This window comes from Marmota flaviventris, chromosome 1 (genome assembly GCF_047511675.1).
Source record: "Marmota flaviventris isolate mMarFla1 chromosome 1, mMarFla1.hap1, whole genome shotgun sequence".
Classification (NCBI taxonomy): Eukaryota; Metazoa; Chordata; class Mammalia; order Rodentia; family Sciuridae; genus Marmota; species Marmota flaviventris.
In genome coordinates, this window is record NC_092498.1 from 171616438 (window position 1) to 171643406 (window position 26969).

The following is a 26969-nucleotide window of genomic DNA, read 5'->3' on the forward strand; positions in this document are numbered from 1 at the left end:
TCCTTGGGGGCACACAAAGTAGCTCTGGATATCCCATGGCCAGTCCCCTGGGCTCAGGGTATGGACATCTGATTTCCAACAAGATTGGGGCTCACCCCTAGCTTGGCCTTTTGAGTGACCACAAATTTAGCTTTGTCAGTTTTCTCTTGAAAGAGACAAATTGAATTATAAGGATTGCAAGCACACAAGAAAAGACGATTCTCCAAGTTTGACACCATGAGTCATTTTTCCTGGCCCCACTGGACTTGGCCCCTCTGCAAAGGAAACTGCAGACACTTTGAACTTGATTATAGAATGAGGAGGCAGAACAGGGCAAACCCATTGCTCGAAAACATATGCTGTTACTTGGGTATTTTCCTGAGACCCACTTTAAGCCAATAAGGCTCTTTGTTCTGTTTGCTATTTACATCCCGCTTTCTCTCTGTGCCCAGGCCCAGCAAGGACTCTCTCCCATGGGACTGGTGAGAGCACACTTTATTTGTCTCCAAATCTTCAGCTGATATTACTCTGATCTGCAACACAGTCAAAATGAAAAAGGATTACTTTGTATTTACCTGCATCTTTCATGAGAGAAACTAATTTTGAGAAAGTCCCTACAATAGAAAACACTTTTCCTTCCTTCAGACCCTGCAGATGGGCAAAGGAAAAGCTAAAAGACATGCACGCTCTGTCATTTGCTTTCTCTGACAGCATCGTCTTATCGTGCTTTTGAGGGTGACCTTCCTCCAGCACATTCCTAAGCTCTAGCCCACACTCTTCTCTTATAATAGAATTTAGAGCTGAGCACGGAGCAGGCCACCTTTGATAATTAATGGCTCTGAGAGTTTGCTGAGTATGTTATTTAATTAATGGCACTTGTGTCTGGAGTGTGTACAACTCTGTAGTTGAATAGAAGGCGTATTTGCTGAAGGATTATAGACGCATACTCAAAGATCATTACATTGCGAATTTGTTGGGGTTCAGCACTTTTTAACAGCCTAATGGAGTTATTATATGTATTTTTTTTCTTATTCACCATTTAAAAGTTACTGATGTTGGTGTCATTATATTCTTTCTGCTTGATACATGAGTCCAGATTGCAATCCAAAAATATCTTTGAGCTCATGGATGAAAGTCTATTACCTGGAATATGACCTTCCATCAAAAAATCGAAAGAAGAAATCTTAAATGTTGTATATTGAGTGTGAAATGGATGGTCAGATAAGTTATGGTCAACTTCAGTTCCTCACAAAAGGCCAACCTGAATTTTGATCAAATTATATTTGGGACCAAAATCTCAAGGGTTGGAAAGTGGCAAGAAAACACAGTTGTAGGCTACCAGCAGAGAGAGTACTTCACGCCAGCATGCTTATCCTGAGATGTTGTTGCCTAGAAAGAAATGCAAATAGGGCACAGTGGGTCATAGACAGAAGCCTTCTAGACACCTCATCCCATCTAGAAGCCTCCTCACTGGAATCTCCACAGCCTTGTCTCTTTTATGTTCAGAAAGAGACCACAAACGTAAAATGCCTGGATATAAGCTGTGCTCTTACTCTGTGTATCTGGGCCAGATATGTCTCCTCTCTGGACCACAGTGGGACAGTTTTGTCCTTTGTAAAACACTAACTTGTATTATATGGTCTTTGAACTCTGCTCTCGTCCAAAGATGCTCAGGGTCTAATTTTTCTCAGGAAGGACACCAAAATTGACAACACCACGGTCAGGAGAGAGAGTTGATAACTCGCTTTTGAGGCCTGAGGGTCATGTTGTCCCATAACAGACCCCCAAGAATATGGAGGAGGCTGGAGAGCCAACCCATTCTCTAAAGCCCATCCAGGTCGCCCAGGAGATGGAGTAGGGCCGGCGGCCTGGTGCTGCTTTAGATTGGGCCCTTGGGGAAGGCCTTTCTGAGCAGGTGACATTTGAGTTAAAACATGAATGGAGGAAAGGAGACGGGAACATTCTAGGCAGAAGGGGACACGAAGTCCTGTAAGAGGTGTGAGTTGGGGACATTGTTTGATGTGATCCAGTCACAGAAAGCAGGAGGTTAGAGCAGAGAGTGTGGGGAGTGGACGCAGCAGGTGAGCTTGTTCCCTTACTGTGGCCTTCAGGGCCTCCTGGGATCAGGGCCTAGCTGACTCTGCAAAGTGCACTGGAGGGACAAGACCTGGCTTTCCATTTAAAGGATCGTAATCTTTACACATTTTCTCTTTTACTGCGTTCATCATCTTGTATGACCTTGGGTGAATTTGAGGATATAGATACATATTTGAAGAGTCACAGTCAACAGTTTATGTATGATGTTCTCTGTATAGAAGTGGTATTTTTAATTGCAGTATTATGCCTTGTTAGAATGAGGAGAGTTCTTAGTGCAAAAATTTAAAAGTGCTTTCAATTGAATCTATTTTTATTTCCACGGAGTCGCGTTCTTTGAAAAGTTTAAATTAAAGCTAACCTTAGAAAAAATTTTCCATCCTAAAAGAAAAAAAAAAAGTGCTTTGATTGGCAATGGATCCTTAAGAGTAAGGAAGTAAGACTTTGATAGGGATATCAAAGATAAAGTCTGATTTACTGTTAGGCATACTCTTTTATTATAAACGGATAATTCCAGGATCTTCAGGAATCACCAGAGAGATGGGATAAGAAGGGTAAGAGTCCTACCAGCAACCCAGAGCTCCACAGAGCCAAGACTGGCCTGCTGCCTGTTCGAAGGCTCCCCTTTCTTGTAACTGACTCTGGTTTATCATTTCTAATCAAAAAGTGATTTGAGCAACATCACGGGCTTTCATTGCTTCACGGTAATACCCCGGCCGTCAATTTTCAGCTCAGAATGCCAGCAGTTCTAAATTTTTGCAGGCCTCAGTGGATCAAGATGTGGAGCTTTAGCAGAGGAAAATTGGTAAGAGCATCTAATTAAATTCAAAGTCATTTTTGTCTGTCTTAAAGGAATGAAAATGATCTGCCAGTTTTTATGGACCTTCTTGACCTAAAGATATCTGCTGGCGGGAAGAGAATCCTCAATTGGGTTCTTTTAATGCTTTAATTATTGCACGATCTATCATCTTAGGTACTGACTTGCACTCTTTGAAAAATCTCTTAAATACCCATTAAAATCGATTGGCTAATCCTGGACCATGAGGTGGCTCTTGGAGGGCATGTAATTGTGTGTGTGTGGGGCACGGGGCAAGGGTTAGACATGACTGACACAAAGTCAACTATTTTATGGTAGGATAAGGGAACGAAATCATTTTGGTCACAGATATGGGTGACATTGCACTGCCAACTTGCCCAGGACTCAGTTCCATACCTGCTTGCTCTTACACTGGACTCACTCCTTCAGACTGACCATTAGCTCCTACAGGGCACAGGTGACTTTACCTACCATGCCTAAGATGGTATTTGACTCCAAATTAGAAGATCACAAAACATTGTTAGTTGAATTCTAGAACATCAAGGTTTAAATCTTCTATAGGAAGGCCAACGATCTATGCCCCAGTTGTAGACAAGGCTCATTTGCTAACAAGTAAGGGAACCCCATATGAAATTCACCTCTGGATAAAAAGTGACTTACTACTCTATTAATTGTGAAGAATTGATGGACATTGGAATTCAGACCAATGCCTCTTCCCCTCTCTACTCTTGTCTCCTTTTACTCTACTGAATGTCCCTACTTCTGGCTTCTCCCAGTGATAAGCAGGATGATTTCTAACCTCCAGTTCTTATCACCCCTCTGTGTTCACATACTCAGCAGTAGTGAAGGACTCTGATTGGCCAGGCTGGAGTCACATGCCCAGAACCATGATCTTTGGCTGCGATTGATTTGACAGTTCCAAATTCAAATGTCAACAACATCCCCTGGTTATACTGGATCAAATGACCAACACCAAGACCCCAAGGATGGGGATCACCAAATGCTGGCTTTGTTTCTGAAGTTTGTTTCAGAAGCGCCAGTACCCTGTAATATCGAACTTCCTTGACTAATTCTTGCCTTCCATTAGCTAGAGTTGACACAGGGGAGGATGTTTCTAAACAGACATCTGTCAGTTTTAGTGCAAAGGTAAATTGGGCTCCAAAGTCAGACTGCTTAGACTTGAACCTTGATCTCTACATATAACATGAGAGTCCATGGGCAAGTTACATAGCTGCCTTCAACCTCAGTTTCTGCTTCTGAAAACAAGGTGACACTAGAGAGATGTTATGGGGTTTAATTGATATGAAATCTAGAAAGTGATTGGCATAAGTTGCCTGTGGTAGACTCTCCTTAAGTGGCATCATTAAGAATTATTGTTAATAATGAAATGCCCTCTCTGCAGTGGTCTCCATTATTCCCTTACTGAAATAAAGATCTGGTTGGCGGCTAATGTGGCCTCTGAAAGTCAGGGAGGCTGGCCAGGAGGAGGGGAATTAACTCTGATGTGTAAGCAGTGTGTCTGTAAAGATTACTGGCAGCAATTATTCTTTTTGTGTGTAAGTCTATTGTGGAATAATTGAATATCCAGCCAGCAATTAGATCACACATTAAACTCAGTCCCTTTCTTCCCTGTTATTTTCCCCTTAATTTAAGAATTTTCATTTATCTTATTTTTTTTGTCCTTTTTATGGTAAAATATAACACACAAACAGACAGAAAAATGAAGATGATATATTTACAGTTTGCAGAATCAATATAACGTCAACACACACATCACCTTCCATGGCCAGGAACAGAACAATGTCAGTCCCCTTCCAATTTTGTACCCCAGTGCAAGTTCCTCTCCAAAATCATAACCCTGTTCCTGCCTCCCCACCAAAGGTGACCATTGGCCGGACTTTTATGCCAATTTGCTTCCTTGCTTTCCCTTATAATTTTGCCATCGACATAAATATATTTCTCAGCACTATAATTTAATTTTGCCTGTTTTTGAACTTTATGTGAGGGCAATTACACAGTATGTATTCTATTATGTGTTTCTGTTGTTCCATGTTCTTGCAAACACTTGATACAGTCAGTTCTTTCAAACTCTGACTATAGTGGTGGGCGGATTTGGTATTTCATCATGCTTTAAGTTACATTTCCCGGTTGGCTAAAGATTATCTGCCATTTCAATACCTATTTTTTTGTGAAGTGCCCAAACAAGTTCTTTTGTATTTTTCTGTGGGGTTGTTGGCTTTTCTTTAGTGATTTTTAAAGTGTTTTTGTTATTGTTGTTGTCATAGTTTTAAAATTATCTTCTGGACACTGCTCTTTTGATGGTTATATAGGGTGGCAAATAGTTTCTCTAGTTTGGGACTTGTTTTTTTTCTCTCTCTCTTTTTTTTTTAAACTGGTTCTTTTTAGTTATATAGGACAGTAGAATCTATTTTGATATATTTATACAAGAATGGACTATATCTTATTCTAATTAGGATCCCAGTCTGTGGAGTTACAAGATGGTGAGATTCACTGTGGTGTATTCATATATGTACATAGGAAAATTGTGTCCGATTCATTCCACTATATTTTCTATTCCTTTCCCACCTCCTTTCTTTTCATTCTCCTTTGTTTACTCCACTGAACTTCTATTCTTTCCCCCACCCCCCTTACCGTGGTTTAGCTTCCACATATTGGAGAAAACATTTGACCTTTGTGTTTTTTGGGGATTGGCTTATTTCACTTAGCATGCTAGTCTCCAGATCCCTCCGTTTACCAGTGAATGTTATGAAGTCATTCTTTATGGCTGAATAATATTCTGTTGTGTATATATACCACAATTTCTTTATCCATTCACCCATTGATGAGCATCTAGATTGTTTCCATAGCTTAGCTATTGTGAATTGTGGTGCTATAACCACTTTTATCTTTCTTCACAGTGTTTTTGGGGTTTTTTGTTGGTTATGTTTGTTTATTTCTTTTGGTACTGGAGATTGATCCCCAATCCTTTTTTATTTTGAGACAGGGTCTTGCTAAGTTGTTTAGGGTCTTGTTAGGTTGCCTATGCTGGCCTCAAACTTGGAGTTCTCCTGCCTCAGCTTCCCAAATTGCTTGGATTATAGGCAGGTACCATGGTACCCAGCTTCATGGTGTTTTTTGGTGAATAGAAGTTTTTATTTTGAATGCAATCTAATCTATGAATCTTTTTTCATAGTAGTGCTTCTTGTGTCCTGGTTTAAAAGTCTTTCCCTATAGCAATATCATGAAAATACTCAGCTAAACTGTCTTCAAAGCTTTACTGTTTAATACTTCACATTTTGAATTATAATCCACCTGGAGCCAATCTGTGCATATGATGTGAGGTAGGAGTTCATTTTATTAGTTTTCCATATAGAAATGCTGAGACCAGCTTTGAACTAACGATTCTCCTGCCTCAGCCTCCAGAGCCACTGGGACTATGGGCATGCATCATCATGCCTGGTTTCCCAGAAAGATTTATTGAAAAGACTCATCTTTCCCCAGAGCTCTCTGATGTCATTTTTATCTTAAGTATTCATATATGTCTGGATCTGTTCCTGGGTATTTTATTTTGTTCCCATTAGTCTACTTATCCTGGACCAGTACCTCTTACTCTGTAGCCTAGTAGAGGAAGCCCTTCAATGCTTCTAATCTTGTTCTTTGAAGAACCTCTGACTACATTTCCATAAGCATTTTAGAATCAACTTGTCAGTTTTCACAAAAATCAAATGTAGAAGGAATTTAAATCTGAATTACACTGAATTTATAGGTTAATTTGAGGAAAACTGAGTTTTTATGAAATCAAGTCATTCAGTTTCTCTTTAGTGCCTCTTAAAAACACTGTATAGTTTCTGTCTAGAAGATTACATATCTTTAATTATTCCTAGGCATTGATTTCTGATGTTTCTATAAATGGTGACTTTAAAATTTCTCACCTTCTAGCTGTTGTGACTGATACAGGGAAATTGAAACTTTGTATTTAGAGACCTTCACACATTTACTGATTAATAATCTAATTGCTTCTCATAGCTTCTTTTGGATTTTCTGTATACATCATCATATTGTCCACAAATCATAACAGTTTTATTCCTTCCTTTCCAATCCTTCTATCTCTTATTTATTGTTCCTGCATTGGCTGCACTGGCTGGGATCCTGAGAATGTTGTGAAATTGAAGTGTTACCTGTGACTCTTCTGATCTCATTTACAATCTCAGATGAACAGTGCTCAACATTTCACCCTCAAGTATTAAATTCCTTTCTAATTTCCTGAGAACTTTTGTATTTATTGTTTGATGTTTAATGAGATCAATAATTTTATCTGTGATTACTGAGATGACCCTATCATTTTCTCCTTGACTTATCTGGGGAAAGAGATGATTTGACAGTCTGAAGTGAGAAGTTATATTGTTCGTTGTATTATTCTTTTTATAAATGGTGTGTGTGTGTCCAACAGCAATATTTTAGGACTTTGGCCTCTGTTTCCACATGTAGTCATTCTATAGATTTCTGTATTGTTGGTTTCTTTATTTTGGTACTGGAAATTGAATCCAGAAATGCTATGCTACTGACCTACATCCCCAACCCTTTCTATTTTTTGAGACAGGGTCTTCCTAAGTTGCCTAGGCCATTTTGTTAGGTTCATTTGCGAGGTAATTCATAAAACAAATTGGGCAGTGAAAGACTTTTATTCCTTTCTGCTTTCCCATTCCGTCGGAATTTGAGTAAAATTCTTACTTATTTCTCCATTGTGTGGTGGAATTCACCAGTAAGCCTGTCTAGACCTGATGATTTATTTGTTGCAACGATTTTAATGAAAGTTCAATTTCTTTGTTATCAAATTATTCATATTTTCTTTTTCACTTTAGTCAGTTTAGGTAAATTACTATTTTCTAGAAAATTGTTTGATCCAAATTTTTAAATGTATTGCTCTAAAATTATTCATCATATGCTCTGATTTTTAGTGACTGAAATATCTGTACAGAAGTTTGTTTCTTTGTTTTTGACATTGGTTTTCTGTGGTTTTTCTTTTTGAAGACATATTTTATTTCATTAATCCTTTCAATTACACCTGTGGTTTCTATTTTACTACTTATTTGTCCTTAAGATCTCTATTTAATTTTGATCACTCTAACTTTTCTATAAAGATGTTTAGTAGATTAACTCTTAGCTATTATTTTCTTCAATAAATGCATCTCAGTCATAATTAAAAGTTAATTGCTAATCCATAATAGCTAAATTATAAAATTATGGAATCAGCCCAGATGCCCATCAATAGATGAGTGGGTTTAGAAATTGTGATATGTATATACAATGGAGTTCCACTCAGCCATTAAAAAAGAATAAAATTTTGGCATTTGCTGGTAAATTGATAGAAATATAGAATACCATGCTAAATGAAATAAAAACTCAAAGGTTGAATGTTTTCTCTTATATGCAGAAGCTAGAGTACAATAAAGGAAAGGGGGAGGGAAGGATAGGATAACACTAAGAACCAATCAAATACAATTGAATATTGAGTGAAAGGAAGTCATGTTAATAGGAGAGGGAGGACAGAAAAGGGGTGATCATGAACTGAAATCAATTTCCATGCCTGTGTGAGTTTATTGGGATGAACCCAAGTACTATAAAAGCTCTAATTTTTAAAAAATGGATAAATTTTTTAAAAATTAATTATCCTCAAAACACATCTTTATCCACAAGTTTTAGTTTTCTTTATTAGGTTTCAAAATAGTTTCTAATTCCTATTTGATTTTTTTTCTTGAGAATTCCCCTTATATGAATTGGTTGGAAACAAATTCTCCCAGCTTTATCAGAAAAATGTTTCTGAAGTACTTGCATTGTTAGCTTTCCAATGCTATAACAAATACCTGAGATCATGAACTTTTATTTTGGCTCACAGTTACAGTCCAAGATAAATTGGCCCAGGTGCTTTGGGGCCTGTGGGGGTGCAGTACAGAGTCTTTGAGGGAACCAAGGCCACTTTCCTTATGGCAGGGAAATGAAAGAGGAAGAGGAAGAGACCAGGGTCCCCCAGTCCCCTGCAGGGTCACACACTCAGTGATCTAAAACTAGGACCCCCATTCCAGTTGTGCCAAAGTGGGGACTAAGCCCTTAAAGCATGGGCTTTTTAAAAAATCATTTATTTATTTATTTTTGCATTACAATTCTGCTTTTAGAGGACATTTCATACCCAAAGTATGGCATTCATGAAAAATCTGTTAGCTGCTTAGGAGTATCTAGGTTGGTAGTTATTTTCTTTTGATTCTTCAGAGACATCAGTCTGTGGTCTTCTGATTATCACTGTTTTTGTTGTTACTTTAAGTTTATTTTTCTATTGAAATTTAGTGCCCCCACACACTCTCTAAAATCAGATATTTATCTCTTTGCCTTTAAGGTGCTCCAGTTTTATCAGATATGAGTGAGTGAGGATCTCCACTACCCTGTTCTGGTCTTGGTGTGCTCTTGAATTTCTGGAGTAGCAGATTTGGCCAGTTTTGAAAATAGTCTCAGGTGTTATTTCTTTATAACTTCTACTGAAACTGTTATTTCTCTCTTTTCATGGTTTGTTCATCTTTGAGTTGACCTTTTTGGTTATGAAAACTGTGCTGCTAAATTCATTCATTGGGTGAATGTATTTTTTATTTAATTTTATTTTTGGGGGACTGGGGATTGAACCCAGGGGCACTTAACACTGAGCCACATCCCCCACCCTTTTTTATATTTTATTTATTTAGTGACAGGGTCTCGCTAAGTTGCTGAGCCTGGCTTTAAACTTGAGATCCTTCTGCCTTAGCTTCCCCAGCCACTGGGATTATAGGCATATGCCACTGTACCTGGCAAGAGTTGATGTATTTTTAGTTCTCAGATTTCTGTTTGGTTCTTTTTCTTATGATTTGTGCCTTATAAAAAATAGATTAAAGATTTCTGCTGAATTCTTGTGTCTTTTATCTATAAACAAATTTAAATATAGTTATTTTAACATCTAATTCCCATTTCTAGATAAAACCCTGTAAATCACATCATATTTGTAAACAACCGAAATTTATTTCTCATTGTTCTGGGGGCTGGGAAGTCCAATATCAAGTCACAGTAACACTGATTCATTTTGAGACTTCTTCTTTGGGCTTGTAGGTGGCCGCCATATTGCTGTGCCATCACATGACCCTTCTTTGAGCACACAGGGAAATCCGATGTCTCTTCTCATAAGGGCACTGACTCCATCATGGAGGTGCCATGCTTTTGATGTGGTCTTAACCTACTCACATCCCAGAGGCCCTGCCTCCTAACACCATCACATGGGGGTTGGGGCTTCGACCTATGAATTCTGGGGGTGGGACACAGCATTCAGGACATCAAAACTTGGTCCCTTGTGTGTGTGTGTATGTGCCTAGACATTAGCACACACACATACTGGGCATTCTGCTCGGAAACAAATTGCAGAAATAATTTAAGATCTTGAGTTGGTATTATTTTCTTCCATAGAGAATTTTTCTTCTGCCGGGAGTCAAATGGACTAGCAATTAGGGATTACCTTAATTCAATTTCCAGGACTAAGTATTTTTTTAATTCTCTCTACACGATATGAAGTTGGGCAGCAGTTGGTGTGGGGGCTGGCTTACATCTGGCTCACTCTTTTTTATTTTTGTTCCAATATGTTTATTATAGCATTATTTATTATCATAATAAGTGAAAATAATAAAAATGTCCAACAACAAAGGACTGCTTTTATATGTTAAGGGATCTGGCTCACTCTCATTTCAAGGGTGTAACTCTCCTAGATTTTGAACTCTCACCCAGGTGTAGAGGTTTCATAAGTACCCTATTGTTGGCCGAATCTCTCTGCTTCTCTAAGACTGACAGATGCCCTCAGTGGAAAAGTGGCCCCAAATGTTGGGCTCACCTCTCTAATCTGAACTGAACTTCCCTGTGTCTTGGGGTCCTATAGTTTTTTGTTTTTGGTACCCGAGATTGAACTCAGGAGCACTTGCCCACTGAGCCACATCCCTATTTTGTACTTTATTTAGAGACAGGGTCTCACTGAGTTGCTTAGTGCCTTGCTTTTGCTGAGGCTGGCTTTGAAATCCTGATCCTCCTGCCTCAGCCTCCCAAGCCTCTGGGATTACAGGAGTGTGCCACTGTACGTTTTTGCTATCTTGTTACTTCTAATCTTTTTTAAGATTATTATTATTATGTAAAGTTTTTCTAGTTGAACACAGGAGGAGGTTTGAGTGAAATTTTTGGCCTGTCATACTTTTCTCATGATCTTTACAAAACTCTAACGTTCATTTTATCTGTCTCTTCTCTTCTAAGCACATTCTAGAAAGCTCTGTGTAAAGCACAAGACAAGCCTTGCCCCAGAGAAGGCTCTTCCTACCACTAGAAGTTTTCCTCTTGGTTCTAGAATAGAAGTAAGTCCAGGCCTGTGTTAGAGGTGCAGGATGGTAGTAATACTGAGCCAAAATGGCCAGGTCAGTACAATGGGGCTTGGGGAAGGAAAGAAGAGGTAGTAGGTATTCATCCCTTGAAGGAGTTTGGGCATAAGGAAGTGCAGATTTATTTCTAGGTTGGCATCTACAGCACTCTTCCCTAGTCTTTATGTGGCTCTTATCCTCTTTAGACAGCATGCTCTGAAGGAGCATAGAAAAGAGGTTTTTCTGGAAGAAGGAGAGGACACTAATGTGGACCTGAACTGGGGTCTAATTTTACTAATTACCCTCCTGGAACAGTTGGTGTCAGTTTAATTCTCAAGATGTTCTTTTCTTAGCCTTTCCCTGTCTTTTCCTCATTTTTTTCAGACTATATTTTAATAAATAAGATACAGTCTCACTTGCCCGTCACTCATGAATTAGAAGTAGGAGAGCATACTAAACTCTTTGAGAATCATTGGTGAAGTATTAAAACCATCCTGCACTAATACTCCAGGTTGCCTGCATGAGCACTTGAATGACACCCCAGCATGTCAAAATAATGGAGCACTTCCTATGTAAGAGATGGCTGAGGGACATCCTAGGCATAGAATCAAGTGAGGTGCTGATGTTTATACATTAGCTATTGTTAAGCGATGGGGTCAAAGAGTATTTGTGTGAATTTTCATAGTCTTTTCTTCATAGTAACCTCCCGTGGTCTCTAGAAGAGCCCTTCTTCCCACTTTCCTTTGTGTCAGAGATGAAGACAAATCAGTTCACTGGAAGGAGAAGACTGTATAGAAAAGAGTGGAGAAAACTGAGAAAGAAAAAAAAAGATCTTGAGAATGAAAAATTTTAGTGTAGAAGGTTTTTGTCATAGAAGGATCTAGAGGAATGTGAGATAAGGATGATAATAATAGGCTTTTTGCAAGATCCAACTAATAACTCCCAAATTCAAGTTATTTTTGGCTATGAGGGTTACATTTTTCTGAAAAGAACTCTGTGAACGGATAGACTGTGTCATTCTAAGATTCATAAGGGTTAAAATTAACTTGGAGACACCAATAATTTCTAGGACCAGTAGAAGAGTTCTTTGGATTCTCTAGCTATCAAGGGCCTATGGAGATCTTTTGCCTAAACTATTAGGTCCATGTTAGAGAAAAATGAATCTTAGCCAAACATTTTAAAAATGATCCAACTAAACTAAATTCTCATTTTGAACTTTGAGATAGATTCGCTCATAGAGTAGATATAAAGGGAAGTTGGTTTTTACAGTATAGCTGGAGTTATAAAATAAATCATTTTGTGGGACACTAGAATTGATACTTTCTAAAGTTTCCTCATTCTCTACTTAAGCCATAGGGACCTGGTTTATACTTATGTCAGTCAAGTAACAGAATCTTTAATTCCTTGCTATTGAGAACAAGTTCTCAAAATGTATTCCTAACAGCACAATCCAATAGAAACAGGGGCCACAGGGCTCCCTGGGTCTTTCTTATCAGCGCAAGGTTAGATTATTTCTCAAGCTGATAGGTGGATTTCAGAGGTACAATTTACAGACCAAAGCTGTCTGCAACCTATCCTTTCTCATCCATCTTGACTGTCCATGATTACCAGTGGCTAAAATTATGGTGGTTTAAAAAAAAAAAAAGCCAGTGTCCAAATTTTCCTTGACAGTACATCTATAAGGACTAATAACGTTGTTTTGGGCTGACTCAGTTGCTTTGAAATTGCTCTGCTCTGTTACGAGCAAATGAGAGGCAACCAATTATCTGTAAAATAACCACACACACCGAGGAGAGTTTGATGAATTACAAATGAACTCTGCTGACACAACAGGGTGTAGAAACCTGTCCTGCTCTGATTTCCCATCAGAGTTGGGTGATGCTTGCATATTTGATGACATATCCCTCTCAATTCCATTTGGAACAAGAAGAGGACTTTCCCCACAGGTACACACACCGCTGCTTTAAAACTAAGCAGGAAACCTACCGCTAGTGTGTCAAAGGCAGACCATCCGAGTGTGACATGCCTGCATAAAGAGTTACCGTCCTCCAGAAAGGAGACAAGGTTAGGTAAGAAATGGAGATCCAGTGTCATCTAATGTGATTTAGAAAGAGCCATTGCAAAACCCCTCTCCCGGAAGTCAGCCCAGTGTGGGGAGCCAATGCATTAATTCACCTAGGCGGAGAGTAGATGCTGGTTCCTGGAAGCACATGCTTGGCAATCTCGTCAGGGATCTGTCAGGTGGGCAGGGAGGAGGCAGATGCAGCTTCATTCAGCAACCAGTGGCCCTCTCTGGGCACAGCAAAGGCCATGTCCGTTTTTCACTACTGCTGAATCAGAAACTGATTCAAAGTCATTTTGTGCTAGCCCAGGGATAATAGAAGGTGGCTAAGACACCAAGACCTCCGGCCAGGTTATATGGGAAGACAGAGCGAATTCCCCTAACTGATGGGCATGCCGTGATAGCTTCAAGAGGCTGAGGAGAGAGCTTATAGTTCTGGGATGTTTCTCTTTATGGTCCTAACGGCACTCAAGTCATCCTGAGGATTAGTCTGGGTTCATACATAAAGAAGATGCAGAGCTAGGCGTGATGGCGCGCGGCTGGGAAGGCTGAGGCAGGAGGATTGCGAGTTCAAAGCCAGCCACAGAGAGGCAATGAGCAACTCGGTGAGACCCTGTCTCTAAATAAAATCCAAACTAGTGCTGGGGATGTGGCTCAATGGTTGAGTGCCCCTGAGTTCAATCCCCAGTACAACCACCCTCCCCCCACCAAAAAAAAAAAAAAATAGATCCAGAACAGGGGTTTTTACTTATGAGCGTTGCTAGGTATAACCCAAAGCAAGCAGACAGTGACTCTTTGCCTCTTGCAGTTCTTTTTTGGGTGTAGGGATTCTTCTCTGCAGTCCTGTGGTTTGTAAGGTAGACTCTGGGCAAGCCAAGTGTTAAAAGCAAACCCTAGAAGATGCTCAGCCTGGAGACTGAGTGTGCCCCCAGGGTTGGGGGAGGCAGTGAGCTGTGGTGTACACTTCATGCCTGGTGACAAAATGGTGACCCAGTATCCCTAGGGAGGTTGACTCTTTGGTTTCCCCCATGCACCCTGTATTCTCAGCATGTCTAGTTGAAGGAAGGACTGGCTCAGTGGTTGGAATAGTCTAGAGTTCTCTCACTCCGGGTTTCACTTCTAGCCTCCGTTACTGTTTCTCCAAAGATGGGAATCATATGCCTGTTTAATTTTAGGTGACCTACACTGATCTCTGTATAGGTCATTCTCTTTTTATCCTTCTGAATAGGTCAAGTGGAGAGTCTCAGGTTCGTGCTGAAATTAAATGCCTCTCTGAGAGTGGCCCACCTCACTTTCTAACAAAGAGAAAATAACTTCAGTCCTGATGACTACCAGCAAGCTGGAATTTTACCGGCACAGTTTTATTTTTATTATTACTATATTTTCATGCTTAACTTCTACTTACAAGTAGTTCTTTTTTTCATCAAGTCTAAGATACACAGTTTAAGACTAATGTACCCAAACTTAGAAAGTGAATCAAGTAAATGATGCCCTTGGTGATCTTCTGTGACAAAATGCATGCAATTTGGGAACCCCTGAACCTGCCCAAGGTTGCATTTCTTGACCATGAGTTCAGATGGTAGAGATCAGAGGGAGGAGGGCAGCCTGGTTGGAATCAATAAAGTCAATGTTGGGGGAATCTGGGGCCATTTTGATTCCTGGTACCTGGATACAGCGTGAAGGGAGGCAGGGGTCACAGAGGCGACCTTACAGGGAAGCCAGAGAGATCAGCAGATAAAATAAAAAGCCTAAAAAATGTTTGAGGGGTCCTAGGAAAGGGAGAAGGGACTGGCTGGAAGAGGGAGCTCTTTAAGCAGTACAAAGATTAAAAAATGGCCTTTGGGTCAGACAGCCTGGGCCCACCATGTACCTTAGAATAACACTTAACATCACAGAGCCTTGGTTCTCTCTTCACTAGCAACGCAGGATTATCATAGAATCTGTCAGTAAGAATTGGCTTTAGTCATCCACGCTGGGCTGTGCCCCATCCTGTCAGCTCCTATGTGTGGAGAATCATTTGGTCTTGCAGAGCAAGCGCCAAGTCTTTGAACTTGCTCTGCCTAAGACTGACTTGCTCCTGAGGGTACGATCAGGATAGCTGGGAGAGGCCAAGTTGATCTGAATTTCAGATAAATAATGGATTTTTAAAAAAATTTATTGCTCTATTTAGTAAAAAAAATTTCAGTATTCCATGAACCATTTAACATTGTATAAAAATTCAGTGTGTAGAAGCATTTTGAAAAGGGAAGTTAGGTGGGTGTGAAAGAAGATGAGGAATAACCCAAGGACCAAGTTTCTGTCCCCCTTTGTCTCTAGAGGGAAGTATATTCAGTCCCATTGTATTGCAGGTAAAGGTGATGTTCTTGGTAAAATTGAAGGACCCTAAGTGTAAGTCCCTGGTCTCTAAGGTGCTAACTAAATTCCCACAGCTCAGGAGGTCATTAGTTTGGTCTATAAAGAACACCCTTAAAGAGAGATACAAATATCTGTTACTTTAAAAACACACAGGCAGGCTTGACAGTAGTTTGTAGGATATTTCTTAGGGTGAATGTCTTTCTGGCAAGACTCATAAAACAAATGGATTTACCTGGAAGATAGGAGATGTCAGGCCTCAAGGCGAGACAGAAGCAAAATCAGGTTATAAGTTTAAATCTTCTTAAAACATCTAGAAAATGCATTCAAATATAGACCCTTAGGGTTCAGCAAGCCCCAGGAAAACCCTAGAGCTTTCTTGGCTCTGCCTGAAAATACCCATTATATAGGTAACTCAGAAAACAATTTCAGCCTAGAAAGTCAAGCCTGAACATTTGTGACCCCCATTTGAACAGGGCACTCCAAAATGACATGTTCTCTTTCAAAGGAGGCAATCTGAGAGGAGAATAGAAAGAGGTTTGTAGTCATGCCCATAGACAAAGTTCATTTTATCGCTCCTTTTTTTTTTTTTTAAGAAAGAAGATGAACAGTGGAAAAGGTTAAAAATAATATATGAAAGACAGCTTTTGCTACACCATGTTCTGTGCCTTCAGGCAACTAAGTGCAGAGCTGACACACAGATGACAGGGAGAATGAAATGAGCTTTCTAGATGCAAGCTCCTGAGACTTCACCACAATTGCACAGTACTGGGAGGGGAGGAACTCTGGCGTCTCTAAGTAATTAAAGTACTTTGAGAAGGGGATTGGGGAGAGAAAGGACAAGAAATGCACATAGATTTTAAATTATCTAATAAAACTTCCATTTTGAAGTGAAAACAGAGGTTCCCTCTTACATGCAGGGGTTATTTTACAGTATCTGCCCCCAAGTGGATGTCTAAAGCCTGAGATAGTATCAAACTCCATATATACTAAGTTTTTCCTCTGTATATGTACCTAGGATAGTTTAATGTATAAATCAGATACATTAAGGCATTAACAAAAATGAATAAAACAATTATAAAAATACACTATATTAAAAGTTATGTGAGGGTTGGGGTTGTGGCTCAGTGGTAGGACACTTGCCTAGCTCGTGTGAGGCACTGGGTTAGATCCTCAGCTCCACATAAAAATAAAGGTATTGTGCTGCCTACAACTAAAAATTTTAAAAAAAAGTTAGGTGGATATTAACTCTCTCAAAATACCTTATTGTACTAGACTTGTGATGCTACTTAAAGGAAGCACTCTGCAGCATTCCTCTAGCATAACCAAATTTCCAGCATTGCTACTCTTATACTATGGAGCCATTATTAAACTTCCCAATGTTTATTTTTAAGTGACTCTTTATCTGACAACTCTAATGTGACTAACATGAGGGTAGTGTATACTGTGTGGATAAGTTAGAAATGTTTGTCATCTTGGGGGAGATGAAGCAGGAGGGCATGCAATGTAAAATTTATGAATGGCTTATTTCTGCAATTTTCCATCTAATATTTTTGCACTGCAGTTGAGGGAGGGTAACTAAAACTAGGGAAAGCAAAACCCTGGGTAAGGTGCAATGTATTGTTTTCCAACCAAAATCATGACTACTAAGTGGTTGGCAAAACTTTATACAATTCAATTGCTACCAGTATTTGCTCATTAATTTTGTTTTAAATTAGTATCTGCTCCAGCAACTTATAAACAGGCTAAAGGAAGAAGCATCTAATTCTAAAAGGAAAAAGAATTATTTAAAGGATGTTTCTCTGAGGTCCATTAAAGTGTACAACAACCAGTTGTGGTGGTGCATACCTGCAATACCAGCGACTCAAGAAGCTGAGGCAGGAGAATCACTAGAGGCCAGCCTAGGCCACTTAATCTCAAAATAAAAGGGGTAGGTATGTTGCTCAGTGGTAAAGCAACCCTGAGTTCAATCCAGTACCAAAATAAAATAAAATGTAGGACAGCCAGTTTACATTTGAATTTCAGATAAACAATAATTTTCCAGTCTGCTCCCAGTATTGCATGGCAATCCTACTTACGAACAAATGTCAGAAGATCAATGTATAATATCCATTGTAAACAATTTTAGTCTAAGCACGAATTCTAAAAAAGGAGATTGTAGCTTTCTACCACAATCTTATTCTAGCAACAGTTAAACATCATTAATGAAAAATCTTAACAAGTCCTAATTTTCCCCTGTAGCCTGAGCTTCCTAGCACCTAAAGAAAAAGAGAAACATAACCAGTAATTTATCAAATAGCAGCAACAGAGAAAGGAGTCTACCTGGGTCAGGCTGAAATGGCAGGAGGCTGAGGGACAAAGAATCTGGAGCCAGAGGGCACTGTCACACCTTTAGAGGGTTTGGACGTTTCAAACAACCAGGTTTGCTTTACCCACCATCTGCTGTGTGGCTGTTGGAATGGAGGGCAACAGCCCTGGAGGAGAGACAGGGAGAGCAGGTCTGGAGGGGAAGGGAGCTGGAAATAAATTCCTTAAAGAGCATAGTTTTCTCCACTTCAGCTGTTGTGACTTTTGCAGCCACCAGCTGAAGATATTGGTTAAGCTGCTTATCTTTGTCCCCATTCCCAGCCCAGAGACCCTTTCCTGAGGGCCAGTGGAGGGTTTTGGTGATGACAAAGTGCACAGTCTTTACCTGTCATTGAAAGTAGATCCTCAGAGCTGCAGCTTCTGCCGCCATTTCCTCCTCTGATCTCCAGGAGGCTGGGGAGTCCACTCCCTCTTTGTCATGTTTCTGGAGCTTTGGAGAGAAAATGGGATTGGCTCATTAATGGGATCTCATTGAATAAATGTTGGGAGGACTGCAGATTAGCTGCTGGTAAGTGTGTGTTTCTTAATTAGGTTAATTGCCAAAATTCGAAAACAAGGAGACTACACAAATGAATCCACATTTCCAGTTTCTCTAACAAAACCAGATTAGGTTACATGGTGGCCTTCTGCTGCCTGGCTGTTGTCTGCTGAGGACAGAGTAAGGTGGCTAGTTGTTGGGGGGGCCTTCTGCTGTTCACAGTCCCCCTACTCTTTGGCTTTCTTAGGTATGGCAGGCATCATTCATTTATTTTACTTCCCAAAGTCTAAAAGTATGAATTTGCCACCTACCAGTGGCCATTTTCCCCAGGCTGGCCTGTGGTCTACCTGCCACAGTCTTCTGCTTAGCCTCTCACATGAGCTCTGCATACCTGTTCTGTGAAACAAAATTGTCCAAGCAAATTTTTATGATAACAATACAGGGACTATGACTACTGAGTAAGAAAGGAGCATTTCCAGCAAGAGAGGCCTTAAGCCAGCAAACAAGTTAATGAGAAAACAATTTAACACTTGGTCTTCGTCGATTATTTTGAAATCCTCCTCAGATACTGATATTTTTTATACATCTTGTGTAGGTCTCATGATTACATATAGAGTGAATAAAACTTCTATCAGAGGTTTTCATAGAAAACCTCAATCCCCTTTCCCTTAATTTTCTTAGGTAAATCTGTTATTCCTCCATGTGGTTCTATACATTCTAACATGCTGAAGGTGTATGTTCCCCATAATATAGTATTTTGTGTTAAGTCCATTGAGGTGAATGATGTAAAGAGCAGTTTCTTTACTGTGCATCATTTCATTTAATCTTTAAAATAACCCATTAGACAGTTTTTGCTTTTTTACTAAGACCCGTGGGAGTAATATTCACTTGTGAAAAGTCACCCAAGCAGTAATGGTAGGCATGAGGGTTGTCCCTATCAACCTTCACCTGTGGATCCTGGAGGGTCCACTTTCACATGGATTAAACATTCAGATCTGTTATTTTTTTTTGGGGGGGGGGAGATTGAGCCTGTAACTAAAAGCTTGGTGGTCCCTGTCCCCAATGCCAATTTAATAACTAGGAGAAGGTTCATTCCTTTGCTAGCAAAGGAGGGACTCAGGTCCCAAAGGCTGTGACTCCCCCCATCAGGAGGGACAGGGGCGATTTAAAGGAACTTCAAGGGTGACATTCCAGGTATACTCTGGTAGGGGGTCCAAGGGCACTGTGATGGTTGTTAGGATTCACTTTCCAGATCCATCAACTACAGGAAGAAAAGAAAACTTTTTTTTTTTTTTTTTAAGTGAACCTTAGAGCAATGAGGGCTATATTCAGAAGGCGAAGGGACCACTGAGCTATATCCCAGACCTTTTTATTTTGAGAAAAGTTCTCCCTAAATTGCTAAGGGTGGCCTCAAGTTTGTGATCCTCCTGCCTCTACCTCCCAAATTGCTGGGATTATGGGTTTGGCTGAAAGTCCATAATTAAAGTTCACTTTCACATATTTTGATCACAAACAGCACCATTACATCAATTTATCAGAACTTACTCTCAAGTCCATAAATAACTTCTTTCTTGACCTGAACCTAAAATAGGTCTGAGAATGCCTTTGCTCAACAAGTAGATATTTTTGTGATTTATATTTTTAGGACCTGATTATAAGGTGATGTATAGATGAAGTAATCAAACCTTCAGTGTCACCCCATGAATACAAAGCAGAATGACAAATCCCCCTGACAGAAGATATTAGAGGTCTTTCATCAAAAACAAAGAAGGAAAATGACCCCTAGTCACCAACACAAAGGAGAACCAATGACACCCTCTTAGATCATGTCTGTGCTATAAATCTTAAGCGTAAAAACACGCGTACCTAAGGGGTAGCTAGCATGTTCCTCTTCAATACCTGCACTCTGTCTTTTTCTCTGAAATCAAGTGAGTCATAACTCACTCTGACCCATTATTAAATCCTGATCAAGGACCCTCACAGCCTGAATGGAGGTTCACCTCCCTTTTGACCTCTGTTCTGGTGACGATACTGTCCCACTCCTCCACATATATTCACACCAAAATCAGAGCCTTTGCAAATAATCTTGTCAATTTAGCAAAAAAGACTATCAACTAAAATAATGGAGCTGGTATCTCAGGCCCCAAACACTCTAAAACTAATCCAGAGACCTCACCCTGAGAGCTCCTGGGAGGTGGAGAAGTTTCCCCCTCCATTTCAGGCAAACTTTGCTACAGAAGTCAAAACAGTGAGAGAGAGAGAGAGCCTTGCTCTCCAGCTGAGCTCTATTTCCACACTAAGTCAGAGCCTAAATGATGCTCATTAGCATATAACTGGGCCACAAATATGTTTATGAGGGTCATGGATCTTCCTTTCAGAATTTGGCTGCCAGCATACTGGTTTTACATTTTTGCCACATAGATTTAATTCTCCTTAGTGGAAGAAAACCACATTAAGAAGTCATTTCCTTCCTCGCAGAGGCAGTGATGACGAGATGACGTGGTTGCTACAGGCAAAGCAAGTGGGATTGCTATTCCACTCAGGAACTAATTTTCATTTCGATACTACCTTTAGGTCTGCTATAAATCCATCTTGTAACAACTCAATGGAATGACAGAGAACAATGCAAAGCCTAGAAAATATGGTCTTCCCACTTGTGCTCCTGCCATGGGAAGATACAAAAATCAAGCATTAAGGGGCTTCAAGTGACTCGAATCACACCAGATGAATCCAAATAATTTAGAGTCTGTGACCACTAATGCCTTTCTGGTTATGGGGCGACCATCTGTTATCGTCATATGCCTTACAGATGGCACCATTGTGCCCACCCTTGGAAGTTGTTTACAGGAACTAGGAAATAAAACAAAAACTAATCATATTGGAAAACTCTGTTTTTACATGGTTTTTAAAGCATAGGCTATTTCCCTCCTAAAGGCTCCCAAATGGAAGCATGTGGTTTTCCTTAGAACAGCCCAACCCTGGGTGCCCATTGGAATCAACTAGGAAACTTGAAAATACAAAACTCACCCCAGGGATTCTGATTTAATGGGTTTGGAGATTTTAAAAAGTTTTATATATATATATATGTGTGTGTGTGTGTGTGTGTATATATATATTGCCTGAGAACTATATATTTTATATATGTATAAAACATATAGATCTCAGGCAATTCCAATGGTGCACTCACCATTCATAAACACTGCAGGAGATACATTTCTCTGCGTAGACAGAACTCACACACCTATAGAAATATAGTTGTCACCCTGTGTCCATGGGGGATTGGTTCCAGAACCTTCCTGTAGGATACCAAAATCTGCACGTTCTCGAGTCCCTTGTATAAAATAGCAGAGTGTTTGCATGTAGCCTATGTCCATCCTCCAGTATACATTAAATCATCTCTAGATTACTTATAATATCTAATATTACAAGGTTAAAAAAAAGTTGTACTGGTTGTTTAGGGACTAAGGACAAAGAAAATGTCTATTGTACATGTTCAGTACAGATGCGTTGTTTTTTTTTATCTGCATATTTTCCATCCATGGGGTTGAATCCCGAGAAGGGGAACCATGGATATGAAGAACTCACTGTAATACATTTATTCTTGTCTATTGCTTCCAACGGTATCAAATCTGTCCTTTGCAAACCAAGCTGCAGAACTACTTTTCTTCTGTTTACCTTAGATCAAAGTGAGGACTGAGCTAGAGGCTTTTGATGCTTAAGATGTTGATCAGGAGCCCTGCACAATAGTGCAAACCTATAATCCTGGAGGCTGAGGCAGGAGGATAGCAAGTTCAAAGTCAGCCTCAGCTAGTTAGCTAGGCCTTAAACAACTCAGAGAGACCCTGTCACTAAATAAAATATAACAAAGGGCTGGGGATGTGGCTCAATGGTTAAGTGCTCCTGGGTTCAAACCCTGGTACCAAAACAAGCAAAAAAAAAAAAAAAAAAAAATTACTGACTGGTCAGGAACCCCTGAATGAGTCTGTAGTCTCTGTAGGAATGGGGAGCCTGGGGAAGGCCCTGCTGATTGGTAAGACTTGTGTTCTAGACAATCCACTCAAGTGACTTGGAAATTAAACCTGTTGCAATTGAGAATAAAATTCCACTTCCTGTAAGCAAACTAAGAACCTGGAAGCCCTAAGAATTTGAAACTGTATCTTATCCGAAAGGTATTGTTTGCCTAGGGTGAGTTTTCATAGCCGAGTGTGGTTTTAGATGAACCTGCCACAAGACTTTAGGTTGCCCTAAGGAAAAGGTGGAGTCTAGTTATTAACATACCATTTATTTAATCTGCTCCTGCTAGGGCAGACAGCAAGTGGTTGATTTTTAGTGAGATGGGATTAGCAAATGGGAAAGGCACTGGGTGGGGCTCACCTGCCTAGAAAGGTTTTAGATGGTCAGCTTTCTCTCACCAAGAAACTTGTGAAAGTGTGGGGAGGGAAGGGGCTCATCTCATGAGTAGCCAACTTCTTGGGTATCCCCTAAGAAGATGAGGTGTAGTCTGCACTTGAATAATGAGAAGAGCAAGTACCTTAACCTCCTTGTGCCTCAGATTCCTTTCTCTACCCAATGGAAGCAGTAGGAGTTGTGAGCAGTTATGTTCCTGATACATAAGTGGGCTCAGTGTTCCCTGGTTCTGCTGGCTCCTACCATTGTTATTATGAGTAGTAGTATTTTGGGGGATAGATACACTGTCCCCATTACAGGGACCACAGACCACCCCGGAGAACTTGCTTTTAGTTAGTGAAAGTACTTTCATGGTTCTATTGATATCTGTATCTTTGGGACCTGAATACCCTCTGGAAGGATGAAACATTCAGATCTATACCGATTAATTGAAATAACCATCCAAGTCTGAGAAGGAAATTTTGCTAAAATGATGATCCCTAGCTCTCAGGGTTGTCCTGAGAAGTGAAGAAAGTATTAATGGAAGCTTCTCCCAGGCAAATGTTAAGGTCCTATAGTAAAAGTATGTGGTAAATGTCAGAAGCAATCAAAATTACCCTGGGAGCATGGTTGCTCAGTTTAGCAAATAAGAATACAAGACACTCAGTTTTTCTTAAATGTGTACGTATGTCTCTGTCTCATACATCATTTGGGACATACTTAAACTAAAAAAGTTTTGTTGTTCATCTGAAGTTCAAGTTTAATTGGGCTTCCTGAATTTTATTGGATGACTAGAACTAGGAAACACTCTTAGAAATCAGCCACAGGAAGTACTTGCCTGCATTTGATAGTTGTGTTGTTTCCAAACCTGCCTACCTGTGAATACCATATTTAAAAAAAGGGACACTGTCCAAAGGGATCAAGTTTAATGCTAGCATTTTGTGTCCTCTAGGACTTATTATTATTACTACTGTATGGAATGCAGCAGGTCACCAGGATTATTTTAATTCCAGTTCTAAGATACATACTTTTTCCTATTTTTACATCTCTGAAATGAAAACATATTCTAGAACCAACACTGTGCCATAACGTGATTGGCAGCATTTTTCTTTCTTAATAATACATAAAATAATAGCACTCCTGTTGACTGACAGTGTCTGGGATTCAATGCACTCGAGTTCTCCATCTCTCCTCCCTGCACCAAGTCATAGAAGTTAAATGTGAGTCAGCACACTGGGAAAATGCTCAGTACCAAGGGACATACTATGTAATACATATTTGTTTCCTCCTGATGCAAAGTTGAAACTGTTCTCACAGATGGTTTGTTCTTTTAAGGAAAGGGCACACTGATGTGACCAAGTCTGCCAACACTTGGACCAAAGTCTCATTCAATAGACTGAAGTCTGTGATGGCACCTCCAAGTGAATTCTATTTCTATGCAGTTTTTAAAAATGCATCTGTAGTCATCCTCCCTTATCTATTTGAAATGATTTTTGGAGAAGGTAGTGTTAACAGGATTTCTGACTGGAGTAGTGATGTGTGCCAATTTGCCTCTGTCTTTCCTTCCTCCTGTGCACTCAGTGTGTTGGCACAAGGTATATGGGGTAATGATTAATTCCCAAGCAGCCTTGGCCATTGATGTTTTTATTGCTCTGTAATGGAATACAGGAGGAGTAATGATTCACAATAATTTAAATGCTTTGCAGAATTTGGAAGTAACCTATAGTAAATATCAAAATGCCTTCAAAAGGGGGAGAACCAATTTAATATCTTCTTAAAAAAGCGAACAGCTTTATATACACTTGGGTGTTGTTATAAAATGTTTGATTGTTATCAGTTTTATAAAACAATATATAGAACAGAGCTTATAGGTTGATGGTTCTGTTTTTCGAAAGGAAAATAAATTCATTGAATAGCGAAGTAAATCCTTAATTTTAAAGATCAGATTCGCTGTTACTAACTTTGAACTCAACAAACATTTATGGAGCACGTGATATATTCCAGGCTCTGTTCTAGGTCTTAAAGGAGAGATTTTGATAAAGAAGCCAAAAATCTTTGTCTTCTGCGGTTTTACCTCTCTTAAGGCAGGCAGATTCATACATATATAATTTAATGAGTCAGACTGGCATAGAGTATTGGACTGGAAATTCCATCAAAGTGTTCCCGGAATATCTGGGAGAGAGGGGAAATAATTCTTGCCGGAATGAGGGTCTGGGGTTGACATACAAGTCAGAGATGTGGACTGAGCTTAAAAGATGGTGGTGAGATATTGAGAAAAGGCCTGTTGAGTAATAGCAATAGCTTCACCAACTAATCTCAGCACTTTTTCCTGGCAAAGCCTGATATTGAGTGTAGCTACGAACCATGCAACAGGGTTGTCAAGAGAGCTGAACTTTAGTGTTGATAAGGTCTCTCAAAATGGCAACTACCTATTCAAAGCTGCAACCAGCTCTGAAACTTGAGGGAAAGTATTCCCCTTCAGTTGTCTTTCAGTTTTTCTGAGGGATCAAGAACAAAGTCTCAGTGGGTCCCTAAAGAGGTACTGACATGACTTCTAATGGAAGATGTTGCTAGATTCTGAAGGGATCATGTTATATAGATAACATTTATCTTATGGCAGGTCAGCTCAAGTATCCTTTAAGGAAACTGAATTTAAAAACTGAGTCAATTTGAAAACTATATTAAATAAAACAATGTGGGAAATGCCCTGGAGGGAGAACAGAGGTAGGAGAAGGTGGCTGAAGCTTGGGCCTCTTTTAGCACTCAAAGGTGGTGGCTTCTGTTGGACTACACTACAGAAGTCTTCAGAATGTTTATTTTGATTTTCAAGCATTGGTTAAAAAAAAAAGTTCATAAGCACTCTGAGGAAAAACAGTATAATGATTTGCAGAGATGGTGGCGCTTTGGGTAGAGGAGGTTTTAATAGAAAGCCTCTTTGCTGAGAAGACACTGGAAGTGTCAATAATGAGGAATCAGTTAAACGACACCGGGAAGGAAAGTATTTCCAGCAAAAGGAACAGAAAGTAGAGCACTTCAGGGAAACTTGGTGGTTGAGTAACTGGCTGGAAGAGTGAGGTGGGATGGCAGGTCTCCTGTAGCATGTGACTAAGGAGCCTAGGTTTGAGTTTTAGTACCATGAAAGGATATAAGAGAGTTATGAGCAGGAAAGTGAAAGGGCTGTAGTAATTTCATAAAGAATGTTATGACTGGAAAATGAATTAAACGGGGGAGATGCTACTGCAGCCATGAGACAAGAAATGATGGGAGCTCAGCTGCCTCATTCACTAGTGTAATGGCTGGTTAGCGAGAAGGGCCTGGTTCTTCCCTGTGGATGGCCCTTCTCCTGAAGCTCTGAACTAGTGCAAACATCAGAAGCTGTTTAGGACCATTCTGATGGGCTAGTTCATGGTTTCAGTGCTTTTTCACACCCCTCCCCCACTTCACTTCCATGTTTTGCCAGACAGTGAGCATCCTATTTCTATGTGCTAGACAGAGCTGTCCATATAAACACCCACTTTGGACTTTTTTTGGGGGGTGGGGGTGGGGGTGGAGGATTGAACCCAGGGACTGAATCACATTACCAGCTCTTTCTTGTATTTTATTTAGAGACAGGACCTCACTAAGTTGCTAAGGCTGGCTTTGAACTTGCAATGCTCCTGCCTCAGCCTCTTGAGCTGCTGGGATGACAGGTGTGCACCACCATGCCCGACTTGCACTTTTCTGATCAAATCACCCCTCGCTTTAAATCTGAGCCAGAAAATGGTCTTGCTACCAAACCTCCAGCTGTCACTTCTTAGAATTCTTGGGTTCTTAGATGTGTTCATTGCCTTCCTCATTATATTTCATGTGAGAGATCTCATGAGCTAGAGCCTTGGATTAAACACTGAGTCCTCTAGGTGCAAACAGGTTACCTCTGGGTCTCTGCACTGTGAAAGTTCCAGTGCCCAGTTATTTGCACATTTTATAGAGAAATTCAGATAATCAACAGAGTATTCATCATGTTATTAATTGCCAAAGCTTTGACTT

At 39.9% G+C, this 26969-nt stretch overlaps 1 protein-coding gene across 3 annotated transcripts in view; it reads right to left on the reverse strand.

Annotated features, from left to right (window-relative positions):
- The window catches only part of Fhit (fragile histidine triad diadenosine triphosphatase), a 1433463-nt gene that overhangs the window by 7357 nt on the left and 1399137 nt on the right, over positions 1-26969 (reverse strand). For all 3 annotated transcript variants that reach the window (XM_071609242.1, XM_027951322.2, XM_071609246.1), the window contains one exon: positions 18405-18509. In XM_071609242.1, coding sequence (XP_071465343.1) covers positions 18408-18509 — 102 coding nt within the window. In that variant the 3' untranslated portion in view covers positions 18405-18407. The remainder of the gene's footprint in view (positions 1-18404; positions 18510-26969) is intronic.